The 15750-nt window shown below is 48.9% G+C and overlaps 1 protein-coding gene across 2 annotated transcripts in view; it reads right to left on the bottom strand.

Annotated features, from left to right (window-relative positions):
* Positions 1-15750, bottom strand: part of mtx3 (metaxin 3) — a 59243-nt gene that overhangs the window by 11591 nt on the left and 31902 nt on the right. For both annotated transcript variants that reach the window (XM_072515984.1, XM_072515985.1), the window contains exon 7: positions 10259-10416. In XM_072515984.1, the coding sequence (XP_072372085.1) occupies positions 10259-10416 (158 nt within the window). The remainder of the gene's footprint in view (positions 1-10258; positions 10417-15750) is intronic.

Below are 15750 nucleotides of genomic sequence, written 5' to 3'. Positions count from 1 at the left end.
CGCTCCGCCATTCAATCATGGCTGATATTTTTCTCATCCCCATTCTCCTGCCTTCTCCCCCTAACCACTGATCCCCTTATTAATCAAGAACCTATCTATCACATCTTAAAGACACTCAGTGATGAGGACTTCCGGTTGCGGCGATGACCAACTAAGCCGCACGTTTCGGCGGCTCCAGTTCAAACGGACCTTCGGGCTCTTTTAAGAGCCCCAACGGGAAATTCTTTTGTGACGAAACCTGGTGTGGGGTGAGGCAACAGGGAGTCTTCCCCCCCCCCCCCCCCCCCCCCCCCCAGCAGTAAAGAAAAAGATCGGCGGCGGCGGCCAGATCACGGAGGATCCTCGAGGGCAGCGGCAGAAGAAAGAAAGGAACAAGATGGTGTCGGAGGGAGCCCAGGCGACATGGGGACCGGACCAGGACAAATTTTTAAGACGGTGTGTGGAGCTGCTTAAGAAGGAGGTGCTGGCCCCGATGCTACAGGCAATCGAGGGGCTTAAAGAGACACAAAAGGCCCAGGAGATAGAGCTCCGTGTGGTGGAGCAGATGGTAACGGACAACGAGGACGAGATCCTGGGCCTAGCTGTCAAAATGCAGACGCACAAGGCGCTTCATAAGAAGTGCATCGAAAGAATTGAAGTCCTGGAAAATAGATCAAGGAGAAGGAACCTCCGGATCCTGGGTCTCCCCGAGGGAGTGGAAGGAGCTGACGGCGGGGCTTCCGCGAGCACGATGCTACGTTCGTTAATGGGAGCTGAGGCCCCCTCGGGCCCCTTGGAAGTGGAAGGGGCCCACCGGATCCCTGCGAGGAGACCAAAGGCTGGAGAACCACCTAGGGCTATGATCGTGCGATTTCACCGCTTCAATGATAGAGAGGTGGTTCTGAGATGGGCCAAGAAGGTATGAAGTAGCAGATGGGAGAATGCGGTGATACGAGTGTATCAGGATTGGAGTGCAGAGGTGGCGTGAAGGAGGGCGAGTTTCAATCGAGCCAAGGAGGTGCTGCATAAGAAGAAAGTGAAGTTCGGGATGTTGCAGCCGGCGCGATTATGGGTCACGCACCAGGACAGACATTACTATTTTGAAACGTCGGAAGAAGCATGGACCTTCATTCAAAAAGAGAAACTGGACCAGAACTGAGGGACTGAAGTTGGAGGGGAAACGACAATGCTGATGTATAGAGGTGTAAATTGGGGAGGGGGGGACACTGAGAAATGTGGGCGCCGGTGGGGGGGAAGAAGAGACACAGGCGGGGGACGGGGAATGGGAGCGGGGCGGTAGGGGGAGCTGCGCCATGGGGGGTGGGATGGCACTAGAAAGCGCGGGGTTTCTTTTTCTTTTCCCGCGCCAGAGACATGATGGCGGGAAGATAGGCGCAAGGAGGATGGGGGTTCCTCACACGGGGGGGTCAAGGAGAGAGCGGGAGAAGCCGGGGTCAGTTGACTTTCGGAAGCAATATGGGGGGAGTAACCATGCTAGATGGGGATCTAGCGGGGGGGGGGGGGGGGGCAGAACTGGGTTGCTGCTGCGGCGATCGAAGGGGAGCTGGTAAGAGAAAAGGTGGTCGAGGCGGGAATGCGCCGCCTGAGGGACGGGTGGGTGCGCGGAACTGGGACGCGGGACTGGCCAAGAGAGGGTGATGGCTAGTCGACAGGGGAGGGGGGTGGGCAGCCCCCCAGTCCGGCTGATCACGTGGAACGTGAGAGGCCTAAATGGGCCGATTAAGAGGGCCCGAGTGTTCGCGCACTTAAAGGGGCTGAAGGCAGATGTGTCCATGCTTCAAGAGACGCATCTGAAGGTGGCGTTAGGTTAAGGAAAGGATGGGTGGAACAGGTATTCCACCCTGGGCTGGACGCAAAGAATAGCGGGGTGGCCATATTGGTGGGGAAACGGGTGTCGTTCGAGGCTAGGAACTTTGTAGCGGACAGCGGGGGCAGATATGTGATGGTGAGTGGCAGACTGCAGGGAATGGAGGTCGTACTGGTCAACGTATAGGCCCCGAACTGGGATGATGCGGGATTTATGAAGCGGATGCTGGGACGCATCCCAGACCTGGAGGTAGGAAACCTGGTAATGGGGGGCGGGGACTTCAACACCGTGCTAGACCCAGGGTTAGATAGATCTAGATCCAGGACCGGAAGAAGGCCGGCAGCGGCCAAAGTGCTTAGGGGGTTTATGGACCAAATGGGGGGAGTAGATCCGTGGAGATTTGCTAGGCCGCTGGCCAAAGAGTTCTCCTTTTTCTCCCACGTCCATAAGGTATACTCCCGGATAGATTTCTTTGTTTTGGGAAGGTCACTGATTTCGAGGGTGGAAGGAACGGAGTACTTGGCCATAGCTGTTTCAGACCATGCCCCACATTGGGTGGATCTGGAACAAGGAGAGGAGAGGGAGCAGCGTCCACTCTGGCGACTGGATGTGGGATTATTGGCAGATGAGGGAGTCTGCGGAAGAGTGCGGGGATGTATCGAAAGATACCTGGAGGCCAACGATGATGGGGAGGTCCGAGTATGGGAAGCGCTGAAGGTGGTGGTCAGGGGGGAGTTGATCTCCATCAGGGGTCACAAGGGGAAAACAGAGGCCAAAGAAAGGGAAAGATTACTGGGGGAGATTTTGAGTGTGGATAAAAAATATGCGGAGGCCCCGGACGAAGGACTATACAGGGAGAGGCGACGACTCCAGACGGAGTTCGACCTGCTGACCACAGGGAGGGCAGAGGCACAGTGGAGGAAGGCACAGGGGATGAGATATGAATATGGGGAAAAGGCGAGTCGCCTGTTGGCCCACCAGCTTCGAAAGAGGACAGCGGCGAGGGAAATAGGGCAAGTTAGGGATGAAACGGGAACCACGGTGCGGAGAGCAGGGAAGGTAAATGAGGTGTTCAAGACCTTTTACGAGAGGTTATATAGGTCCCAACCCCCGGAGGGAAAAGAGGGGATGCAGCAGTTTCTGGACCAACTAAGGTTCTCGAGGGTGGCGGAGCAGGAGGTGGCAGGCCTGGGGGCGCCAATTGGGGTGGACGAGGTGACCAAAGGGCTGGGGAACATGCAGGCAGGGAAGGCCCCGGGACCTGATGGGTTCCCGGTGGAATTTTATAGGAAATATGTGGACTTGTTGGCCCCACTGCTGGTAAGAACCTTTAACGAGGCCAGAGAAGGGGGCACCCTACCCCCGACAATGGCGGAGGCGACGATATCACTAATCCTGAAGCGAGATAAAGACCCGCTGCAATGCGGGTCTTATAGGCCTATCTCACTCCTAAATGTGGACGCCAAGTTTCTGGCAAAAGTGCTGACAATGAGGATAGAGGATTGTGTCCCGGGGGTGGTGCACGAAGATCAGACAGGGTTCGTAAAGGGGAGACAATTGAATATCAACGTGCGACAGCTATTGGGGGTGATAATGATGCCCCCAGCAGAGGGGGAGGCAGAGATAGTGGCGGCAATGGATGCAGAGAAGGCATTTGATAGGGTAGAGTGGGAGTATCTATGGGAGGTGCTGAGGAGGTTCGGGGAGGGGTTTGTCAGCTGGGTTAAACTCCTCTATGGGGCCCCAATGGCAAGTGTAGTCACAAATCGGCAAAGGTCGGAGTATTTTCAACTACATAGGGGAACAAGACAGGGATGCCCGCTGTCCCCATTACTGTTCGCACTGGCAATTGAACCACTGGCCATAGCGCTGAGAGACTCCAGGAAATGGAGTGGGGTGGTTAGAGGGGGAGAGGAACACCGAATGTCACTCTACGCGGATGACCTACTGCTGTATGTGGCGGATCCAGTGGGGGGGATGACAGGTCATGAAGATATTGAGGGAGTTTGGAGATTTCTCGGGATATAGGCTTAACATGGGAAAGAGTGAGCTTTTTGTGATACACCCTGGGAACCAGAGTAGAGGGATAGATGGCCTGTCGCTAAGGAGAGTGGAAAGAAACTTCCGATACCTGGGGATTCAGATAGCCAGGAGCTGGGGAACCTTACACAGACTCAATCTGACTCGGCTGGTGGAACAAATGGAAGAGTATTTCAAAAGGTGCGATATGTAGCCGCTGTCACTGGCGGGCAGAGTGCAGGCGATTAAGATGATGGTCCTCCCGAGGTTCCTATTTGTGTTCCAATGTCTCCCTATATTGATCACTAAGGCCTTTTTCAAAAAAATAGATAGGAGCATCATGAGCTTCGTGTGGGCAGGGAAGGCCCCGAGGGTAAGGAGGGGGTTCCTGCAACGTAGCAGAGACAGAGGGGGACTGGCGTTGCCGAATTTGGGCGACTACTACTGGGCCGCCAACGTGGCGATGATCTGTAAGTGGGTGATAGAGGGAGAGGGGGCGGCGTGGAAAAGGCTGGAGATGGCGTCCTGCAAAGGAACGAGCTTAAAAGCGCTGGTGACGGCGCCACTACCGCTCTCCCCGAAAAAGTTTACCACGAACCCAGTGGTGGCGGCAACATCAAGTATCTGGGGGCAATGGAGGCGACAGAGGGGTGTGTTGGGAGCCTCGGTGTGGTCCCCGATCAGGAACAACCATAGGTTTGCCCCAGGGAGGCTGGACGGAGGGTTCCAGAGCTGGCACCGGGCAGGAATTAGGAGAGTGGGAGACTTATTTATGGATGGGACGTTTGCGAGCTTGGGAGCGCTAGAGGAAAAGTATGAGCTGCCCCCGGGGAATATCTTTAGGTATATGCAGGTGAGAGCGTTCACGAGACAACAGGTGTGGGAATTTCCGCTGCTCCCGACACAAGGGATCCAGGACAGGGTGCTTTCGGGGGTGTGGGTCGGGGAGGGCAAAGTGTCCGAAATATACTGGGAGATGAGAGAAGAGGGGGAGGAGCTGGTAAAAGAACTGAAAGAAAAATGGGAAGAAGAGCTCGGGGAGGAGATTGAGGAGGGTTTGTGGGCTGATGCCCTAAGTAAGGTAAATTCCTCTTCCTCGTGTGCCAGGCTTAGCCTGGTCCAATTTAAGGTGCTACATAGAGCACACATAACGGGAGCGAGGTTGAGCAGGTTCTTCGGAGTGGAGGACAAATGCGGGAGGTGCGGGGGAAGCCCGGCGAACCACACACATATGTTTTGGTCGTGTCCGGCACTGGAGGGGTATTGGAGGGGAGTGGCGGGAGTGATCTCGAAGGTGGTGACGGTCCGGGTCAAGCCAGGCTGGGGGTTAGCTATATTTGGGGTAGCGGATGAGCCAGGAGCGCAGGAGGCAAAAGAGGCCGATATTGTGGCCTTTGCGTCCCTAGTAGCCCGGCGTAGGATTTTACTCATGTGGAAGGAAGCGAAACCCCCCGGCGTGGAGGCCTGGATAAACGATATGGCAGGGTTCATAGAACTGGAGTGGATGAAGTTTGCGCTGAGAGGATCGGCTCAAGGGTTCGCCAGGCGGTGGCAACCGTCCCTCGACTATCTAGCGGAACGTTAGGGGGAAAATAGATAGCCAGCAGCAGCAGCCCAGGGGGGGGGGGGGGTAAATTGTTTGTGTTCTAGATGGGGTGAGGGGGAGCACTATTTTGTGTTATTTTGTTAGTTCACTATTTTATTTTAACAATGTTATCTATCAGTTATCATGTTACCATTTTTGTTGATTTGTAAGAGGGAAAAATTGTGTTTGAAAACTTTAATAAAAATATATATTTTTTAAAAAAGACACTCAGTGATTTGGCCTCCACAGCCTTCTGCAGCAAAGAGTTCCACAGATTCACCACCCTCTGGCTCAAGAAATTCCTCCTCATCTCTGTTTTAAAGGATTGTCCCTTTAGTCTGAGATGGTGTCCTCTGGTTCTAGTTTTTTCTACAAGTGGAAATATCGTCTCCACGTCCACTCTATCCAGGCCTCACAGTATCCTGTAAGTTTCAATAAGATCCCCCCTCATCCTTCTAAACTCCAACGAGTACAGACCCAGAGTCCTCAACCGTTCCTCATACGATAAGCTCTTCATTTCAGGGATGATTCTTGTGAATCTCCTCTGGACCCTTTCCAAGACATCCTTCCTTCGATACCGGGCCCAAAACTGCTCAGAATACTTTAAATGAGGTCTGACCAGAGCCTTATACAGCCTCAGAAGTACATCCCTGATCTTGTATTCTAGTATTATTTCAATAGATGTTTCATAAAGTCTATTATAGACTCATCATCAAAAGTGAAACCTGTAGGATTAAAGGGACATAGCTGACATCATACAAAATTAGCCAAGGGACAGGAAGAAGTGGTTATGAACTGTTGTTTTTCTCACTGGAATAGAACATACTGTGGTGTTTTGATAACATATTATTGATTTGGATATACATGGCAAAATTTCAATGTCTCCAGGTGACACAAAACACAAATATAGTTAACAGTGAGGAAGATTATAACAGATTTTAAAGGAACATAGATTGGTGAAATGAACAGACAATGGCAAATGGAACTTAGCACAGAAAAGTGTGAAGTAATTAAATTTTTGAGGAAGTACAACGAGCGACAATGTAATCTAAATGATCATCTTAAAAGGGGGCGCAGAAACAAGGAGGCCTGCGGTGTATGTATTTGTGTCTTTGAAGGTAGTAGGACACATTGAAATAAGAGATTCTTGGTATTAGAAAGAGAGATCGTGAGTAGAAACTCTCAATTGAGGGGCAGCACGTTAGCATAGTGGTTAGCACAGTTGCTTCACAGCTCCAGGGTCCCAGGTTCGATTCCTGGCTTGGGTCACTGTCTGTGCGGAGTCTGTATGTTCTCCCCGTGTGTACGTGGGTTTCCTCCGGGTGCTCCGGTTTCCTCCCACAGTCCAAAGATGTGCAGGGTTAGGTGGATTGGCCATGCTAAATTGCCCTTGGGTTAGGTGGGGTTACTGGTTTATGGGGATAGGGTAGAGGTTTGGGCTTGGGTAGGGTGCTCTTTCCAAGAGCCGGTGCAGACTCGATGGGCCGAATGGCCTCCTTCTGCACTGTAAATTCTATGAAATGCAAGGAACCAATTATGAATCAATGGGTTAGGTCAAGCTGGCGAATTCAAAGCCAATTCTGAGCCCCAAACTTTAGGAAGGTTGTCAAAGCTTCGGAGAAGTTGAAGAAGGCATTTACTAGAATGGCCTCAGGGCTGAATGATTTCAGTTACATGGCGAACAGAGAAACGGGGGAGATTTGATAGGTATTAAAAATTATCAAGTGTCATTTATAGAGTAAATAAAGAGAAACTATTTCCACTGGAGGACACGGATTTAGGTAGGTAATTCTCAAAAGAACCAGAGACAACATGAGGAGAAAAACAAGGATATGCAGCGTTCTGCAATGGTGGTGTGAGTGATTCGATAATATATTTCAAAATGGAATTGAATAAATACATGCATAAAGGGGAAAAGTGAGTAGGCTGCAGGGAGAAAAAGTGGAAGGGAACTGATGGGATAGCCCTTACACGATGGGCTGAATGTCCCCTTCTGCGTTTCATCATTCCACGATTTTCTTTTATATAGAGTCTGTGCACATCTTGCAACAGGATGGATTGACGGTACGAGTCTGTGTACAGTACAAATGTGCATGAACAAAGGTAAAGGAGTACAGTGCCCAAGAGGACAACATGAGCAGCTGTAGCTGGCTTGGGAATGACATTGGCTATGGCCGCATGGGTTAAAAAGAGATAACAGCTTCCAATTGAAAGCTCCCGAGATTGGATTATTGAGTGGTTTAACTTCTGAAGCTGCCTCACTGGAAGCAATCTCACAGCTTCACCATGAAAAATGCATTGCATAGAGCCATGTGGAGGAAAGCACAGAAATAAAGAAGTAGAAGTATTCCAAATCCAAAGGGCAGAGAATAAACAGGAGGATTTTCAGGTTTGCTAGACAAGAGGATAGGTAAAGCTTTGTTAACATTGCTCTGAATATAGCTGCTGGGAGGTAATCTGACAGTGAGGCGAGGAACAAGGACAGGGGCAGTGGGGGGAGAACTGAAATGAACTGTCAAACTAACTCATCCAAACCTCTCTCGTCTGTCACGGGATGTGGGTGCCACTGGGAAACCCAGTCCTTCTCTAATTGTCCTCCATCTGGGTGGTTTGCTCGGCCATTTCAGGGGGCAATTAAATTGCGTGTCTGGAGTCGCAGGTAGGCCAGGTAAGGAGGGCAGAAGTGATGGCTTTTTACAATAATCGATGACAGTTTCATCATCACCATCACTGAGACTAGCATTATATTCCAGATTTATTAACGGAATTAAAATTCCACCAATTACCATGGTGGGATTTGAATCCTGTCTCCAAGGTATTGGCCTGGCCTTTGGATTGCGAGTCCACTGACATTTGCACTCGGCCACCGTGTTCCCCCCAAACTGCACCTGTACACTTATCTGAACCTTGTTTATACACAATGGTATTGTACTCACATTAGTTAAATAAATGTTGAGGGAGAATGTTAATGAGCTATGGTTAGGCATATCTATTCTTACCCCAGTGAAATGAAGGCTACACATTGTTTTACATTCAATGGAGCAACTCAAGTATGGGTTCCTTTCTTACCATGAATGCACTGATATGGACCAGCGATTGAATCACGGGCAACAAAAATAATGCAAATTCTTGACAGATGGCTTTCCCTTTTACGTTCCTACTATCAGTCTACACTCTCCCACAAATTCGGATTCAGCGCTCTGCACTGTGGAACCCCCTTTGCCTACAGCTCTTTTCTTGCTGATTAGTTTGTACTGAAGAATTTCCCCTCTTTTTCCAGTTCTTAGACCGCCTTGGCCATTCAGAACACTTCAGTCCTCCAAACAGGAGATGGCAGAATCTTCCCTAATTCTGCTCTGTAAAACCATCTGCTTTGAGGTGTGAAGGGAATAGTAACACCAACTGAAGGGAACTGATACAGATGTAGGGTGACAGGTGAAAAGATACATATCCATTTCCTTGGTGCAGTATGTTTTGAACTGGGCTGACGTAGGGAAACTCAGAATTAGATTCATTCAGTTGTAAGCAGAAATAAGTAGCTAGCCATTGTCCAAAAAGAACCATAAACATTCTTTCTTCATTAGAGATAATATCTCATACGTGGATAGATAATATTTTTATATCTTCTCACCCCTTGGACCTCATAAGAAATTCAACGTTCCTTTTTCATCCAACAAACATACAGGAAACTTGGGTTTCCGATTAGTGGGGTAAGGACTTTAAACTTTTAACAAAACATACCTTAATTGGAACAGAAATCAGCACCTTGAATCTCTACTGTCAGTTAATTATATCATTGTTAATCAGTATCTCAACACCAAGCTACCCACTTTGGTTCCGTAACCTTGAACAGTCTTGTCTAATAAAAGTCAAACAAAAATCTATCAATCTCAGTCTTGGTATTTTTAATGGACGCAGCTTCATCGCTTTTTGGAGGAAAGGGCGATTTCTATTACTTTGTGTGTGAAGAAGTAATTTCTGACCTCACCTGAAATGGCCCAATTTTAAGGTAATGGACTTCCACTGTAGGAAATGAATTCTCTCTATCTACCTTATCAAAGCCTTTAATCATTGTAATTCCAACTAATTCCAACTAAGATACCACTTAAACTTCATTATCAAAGGAAATAGAAGTCTAATCTATGATATCTGTTATCAATAATTTAATTCTTTCAGTCCAGGTATCATTTTGGTTAATCCGCGCCCTCTAGGACCAATATACCCTTCCTAAGGTGAAACAGCCAGAGGTGAATGCAGTACTCCAAATATGGTCTAACCAGAGCTCTGTGCAGCTGCAACATAGTCATCCTTTTGTATTCCAGCGTCTTGAGAGGACATTATTCCATTGGCTGTTTTCATTCTTTTTTGTGCCTGCCCACTAGTTTTTAGGGATTCTGTTTTCAGGACTCTAAAGCTCTCTCTGCTCATTCACACTGCCCAGCTTATCCCCATTAAGAAAATTCTCTAATTTATGGTGTCTTAGGTCTAAAGCAAATGACCTCACATTTTCCTATACTGAACTCCACCTGTCACAGTTTTGCCATGACTGATGCTTTATTCAAAGTCAAAAATGATGCTATTAAAACTGGCTTACGTAACAATTTCCACTGCAATCCACAGACACGTCACTTTAATACAAATGTATGTTTGGCAAAAGCAAGCTAGTTACCAAATCCCCTATGTCCACCTAACAAATTTTTATTACATCCTTTCCTGGTACAATGTTATTTCTGGATTACTTTGCATATCGTACGTAATAGGAAGCCACTGTACCTTTACTGAAATGCTGCGTGGATCTTGAATTGGTTGGTGTTACTAAATTCCACCCACTATATCCAATGACTCACCTGTGGAGTTTTGTATGAAGTACTGAGTCAGGATGTTTTCGCAGAATTGGCACAGATTATGAAGCTGATGTAAGTGCTTCTGGAGGTGGGCATTAGGCAGCTCTGCTTTACACAGAGGAGCAAGAAATCCAAATGCAAAGGCATCAAAACTGGTTGGTCTAAATATAAAGCAAAGGCACAAGTTACAGGACAACACCAATTCTTATTAAAGTTGTTATTGCTCAGGCTTTTTCCACAGTCCTGTGTTATTGATTAACAAAAGGTGGGGGCACTTTGAATTTAAGCCTATAGACTGCTGTTGAGAGGTTAAAAGAGACAATAAAAATTATTTATTTATTTATTTTTAAAACAGCAAGAATCATGGTGTTTTAATTATAATTCATGAACTTATTACTTAAAATGTAGTAAGCATTTACTATTAAGATAAACACCACTCTTTCAGCTGTACTTCACTGCCCACACAATACAAACATCCTTAATCTATATCATTCCCTTCCTAAAAATTTGTAAGCGTGCTAAATGTCGTGATTATTTTGTAGCAGTTACCAGTCTGCTCACTACCAATTTGTGTGCACTCCAGAGGTGCCTTTTCTTATTCCCCTGCCTTGCAATTATATTTCTTTTCATCATCCTCAACCTTATAGTGATGCTCCTTTTCATAAGGCTTCTGCCTACCCACTCCATGTCCTTTTCCAACAATAACTGCTGGCTTTCCTCTACTATCAGGCAAAGCTACTTCTAAATCTCTGTCCCCCATTTTCCAGGGCCGTGCGTTTATAGTAGGTGCTCCCTATTACTTTCATTTAAACTTTAAACAGTCTGTTCGTTCAGTGTTACTTATGTAGCTGCCAACTGTTGTACACTATTTCCCGATAATTGTTTTTAATGTTAATTGCAAAAGGTAGACAGGTAATTATCAAAAGTAGACAGTGTCTCCCATAATCTGAGACCTGTGTTAAGTAAAGGATCTTTACCTCACCTATTTACCTTGTGTTCTGCATTAAGTGGTTGTCTGAAAATTATATTTTATAAACTGTATATTGGATCAATTGTGAGCTTACTTTGGGGACCCATTCAGTTTTTGTTTCTGTTCACCGTATTTGTGGTTTTTGGATAACTTTTTTTTTTAAATTTAGAGTATCCAATTCATTTTTTCCAATTAAGGGGCAATTTAGCGTGGCCAATCCACCTAGCATGCACATTTTTGGTTTGTGGGGGTGAAACCCACGCAAACACGGGGAGAATGTGCACACTACACGCGGACAGTGACCCAGAGCCGGGATCGAACCTGGGACCTCGGCGCCGTGAGGCTGCAGGGCTAACCCACTGCGCCACCGTGCTGCTCTTTGGATCACTTTTTTAAGGCAAGAAGAATGCATTCCATTTACTTTTCATGTTCACCTGCCGACTCGTGAAGTTTGTGCGTCATTTTCTTCCGTTATTTAAGTAACCGCCAACATGTAACCTTTTGTTCTTCTTGGGAGGGATTGAGGGCCACAGGATGGATGATCAAAGTGACCGTCTCGGTCTCTCCTTCACCCATTCCTCCCAGAGTATTGAATTGTACCGAGATGGACCCAGTGGAGCTGGCTAAATTCCTGATTAATGCCCCAGGAGGCGGACAGACATCGCTGACTCAAACAAGGTCAACCCAGGCTGGAACCTGCGGCAGAACAACAGAGGCTGTTCGCCAGTCAGGCTCAGGTCCTGGCTGCCCATCAGGCTGAGGAGACGGGATAGAAGACAGTGGAGAAGGAGACCCTGTGTGTACAGGGCCCCAATGTCCTTCAACGAGCTGTCGGACACCATGTGCCGACAAAGACATCGGTTGACCAAACAATGCCGAAAATTTGCCAGACCCTTGCGGACCTGGCACCTCGTGGAGGAGAAGGACACTGCTCTCAGTGACCGTGAAACTCATGGCGCCCCTGAACATTATAATTACTGGGTCATTTCAGAGTTTGAGCGGGGACGTGTGTGGCATTTCTCAATCTTCAGCCCACAAGTGCATCCGAGAGGTGACAGATGCTCTATATGTCCGGGCCTCTGAGTACATCCACTTCAACATGGACCAGGCCCACCAAGATGCCCGGGCTGCAGGGGGCCATTGACGGCACACATCATCTTAAGAGCTCTATGACATCAGGGAGTGCCTTTCATCAACCAAAAGAGGTTCCACTCCCTCAATGTCCAACTTGTGTGCGACAACCGCCTCAAAATCATGTACATGTGCGCACGATACCCAGGAAGCCTGCACAATAGCTACATACTATTGTGCAGGGCAATCGCAGATCCCCGGGATCTTTGAGGACCACTGCAGGCTGCCGGGATGGCCCATGGGGGACAAGGGCTACCCATTATGGTCATGGCTGATGGCGGCAGTGCGGAGGCCGGAGACCGAGGTGCGGTCCTGTTATAATGAGGCTCACAGTGCCACCTGGTCAGTAATCGAGCAATAGGGCTGCTGAAGTTGCAATTCTGCTGCCTGGACTGCTCTGGCGGTGCTCTTCAGCCCCCAATGGGCCTACCGCACTGTCATGGTCAGCTGTGCCCTCCATAACCTGGTGCAGCAGCAGGGCAACATTCTGGAGGAGGAACATAGCGCTTCTTCTGACGTAGACGAGGACCAGGAGTGAGTGGAGGACGAGCCCAAGGAGGACCCGGAATATGGAGGACCTGCGGCAGCCAGTGTGTGACAGGCCAAGAGGACCAGGAAGGACCCCCCAAACAAAGGTCTCATTTGACATCACACCAGGGTGATGGGCCTGGATGGGCAGTGTGGGTGACCGCTTGTCAAGGCCAGAGGGTGATGACAACTCACTGTGAGGTAAGCTGTCAGATTCAGCTTACGTCTGACTCCTGTCTGTCTACTGAATGCACACAGACTCCCGGGATCATGTCTGAGGGTCGGAGGTACATTCCTTTGTCTCACTGATCCAAGGGGGGAAAGGGGCAAGTCCAAGGATTCAGTGAGTGAAGAAGCAGTGATTCCAGGGTGTCTGTTACTGTGGATCTCATGGGGTCTAACTGTCGGGGTTGCTCAGGTGGTCTGCAGGATGACCACTTGGGGAGCTTCCCCCTCTCTGCGGGATAGGGGTCAAAGACAGACGCATTGTGCCTTTGAGGTGTGAAATTCTTTAAGCTACATTACTACTCCCTTACTAACGGTGTCTGACTTCACCTGTGCCCAATCCATGATCCTAAAATTTCATAATCTTACGAGGCTTACCGCTACACCTACGTGGTACCCCAGGATGCGCATCAGAAATGGCGGCAGCCTGCTGCCTTCCACGCCCTGTAGCTTGGGATGTCCTTGGCGGGGGTCTTCTGGAGGGACCCAGCCGACTTCCTGGGATCACCGGTGTAGCCGTGTCAAAGAACAAAGAAAAGTACAGCACAGGAACAGGCCCTTCGGCCCTCCAAGCCTGTGCCGACCATGCTGCCCGTCTAAACTAAAATCTTCCGCACTTCCGGGATCCGTATCCCTCTCATAGCTTGGATATCCTTCCACTGCGGCTGCCATCCTTCTAGTGTTGGCCTGGGTGCCACACAATGCAGACAACATGACCTGTGGCTGAAGGCTTTGGGACCCCTCCAATCAGCCTTGCAGTTGAAAGAGTGTCACTGACAACCCCTCCTGGATATCCCGACTCTGCCTTTTCCAGGGGCTCGGCATCCGGTTGGGGGCTAGCTGCATCCTGGGATCCAGTTGATCTCCAACTGCCTGATCCCTGGGGCGTTCCTGCCTCCACCAGATGTGCATCAGCAGCTATGTGGTGTTCACCAGATAGTGACCCTGAAGCCTATCGTTTAAGATCGCCCACAGAGGTGTGTGTCTCTGCAGTGGTGGATTGTGAGAGGTGCTGCTGAGTGGGGTGCTGACCAGGCCTCATCAGATAGAGATCCCGCAATACAAGGGGCACGGGTTCTGTAAATGGGGAGGTCGAGAATCTGGACAACTGACAACTCACTTGAGACAGGTCTGGCATTGGCCAAGCTCAGTCAGGCATGGCTTGCTCCAGGCCCTTCCTTGTGATCTCCATTGTCCTTTGCTCATAGGGGTCAGGAGTCATAACTCAGGCATTCCACCACCCATCTTCTCCCTCTCCCTTTTACTCTTGGCTATCTTCTCCTGCGAGGACAAAAAGAAGTCACTGTGAGCCAGGCGCCTGGCAGGTCAGGGGTCTACAGCAAGTGACATGTGTGGGCACCGTGCCTAGATAAGAAGGGGTTGTGATGAGGAGTTTGGTGGGGTTCAGAGGAAGATGCGGGAAGGTTGGGTGCTGGGAGGGTGCGAGGTGGCAGCGAGTGGAATAATGGCGACATTCCAGGGGTGACAGACAGGACTGATGCCAGGAGGAGACAGGTGGGAACTCACCCTTGCAGCTCATAGAACATAGAACATAGAAAATACAGCACAGAACAGGCCCTTCGGCCCACGATGTTGTGCCGAACCTTTGTCCTAGATTAATCATAGATTATCATTGAATTTACAGTGCAGAAGGAGGCCATTCGGCCCCCTGAGTCTGTACCGGCTCTTGGAAAGAGCACCTTACCCAAACTCAACACCTCCACCCAACACCAAGGGCAATTTTGGACACTAAGGGCAATTTATCATGGCCAATCCACCTACCCTGCACATCTTTGGACTGTGGGAGGAAACCGGAGCACCCGGAGGAAACCCACGCAGACACGGGGAGGACATGCAGACTCCGCACAGACAGTGACCCAAGCCGGAATCGAACCTGGGACCCTGGAGCTGTGAAGCAATTGTGCTATCCACAATGCTACCGTGCTGCCCTTAAGAACAAATAAATCTACACTATATCATTTTACCGTAATCCATGTACCTATCCAATAGTTGCTTGAAGGTCCCTAATGTTTCCGACTCAACTACTTCCACAGGCAGTGCATTCCATGCCCCCACTACTCTCTGGGTAAAGAACCTACCTCTGATATCCCTCCTATATCTTCCACCTTTCACCTTAAATTTATGTCCCCTTGTAATGGTTTGTTCCACCCGGGGAAAAAGTCTCTGACTGTCTACTCTATCTATTCCCCTGATCACCTTATAAACCTCTATCAAGTCACCCCTCATCCTTCTCCGTTCTAATGAGAAAAGGCCTAGCACCCTCAACCTTTCCTCGTAAGACCTACTCTCCATTCCAGGTAACATCCTGGTAAATTTTCTTTGCACCTTTTCCAAAGCTTCCACATCCTTCCTAAAATGAGGTGACCAGAACTGTACACAGTACTCCAAATGTGGCCTTACCAAAGTTTTGTACAGCTGTATCATCACCTCACGGCTCTTAAATTCAATCCCTCTATTAATGAACGCGAGCACACCATAGGCCTTCTTCACAGCTCTATCCACTTGAGTGGCAACTTTCAAAGATGTATGAACATAGACCCCAAGATCTCTCTGCTCCTCCACATTGCCAAGAACTCTACCGTTAACCCTGTATTCCGCATTCATATTTGTCCTTCCAAAA

This window comes from Scyliorhinus torazame, chromosome 9, assembly GCF_047496885.1.
Source record: "Scyliorhinus torazame isolate Kashiwa2021f chromosome 9, sScyTor2.1, whole genome shotgun sequence".
Lineage (NCBI taxonomy): Eukaryota > Metazoa > Chordata > Chondrichthyes > Carcharhiniformes > Scyliorhinidae > Scyliorhinus > Scyliorhinus torazame.
This window is presented reverse-complemented; position numbering and strand designations above follow the sequence as displayed.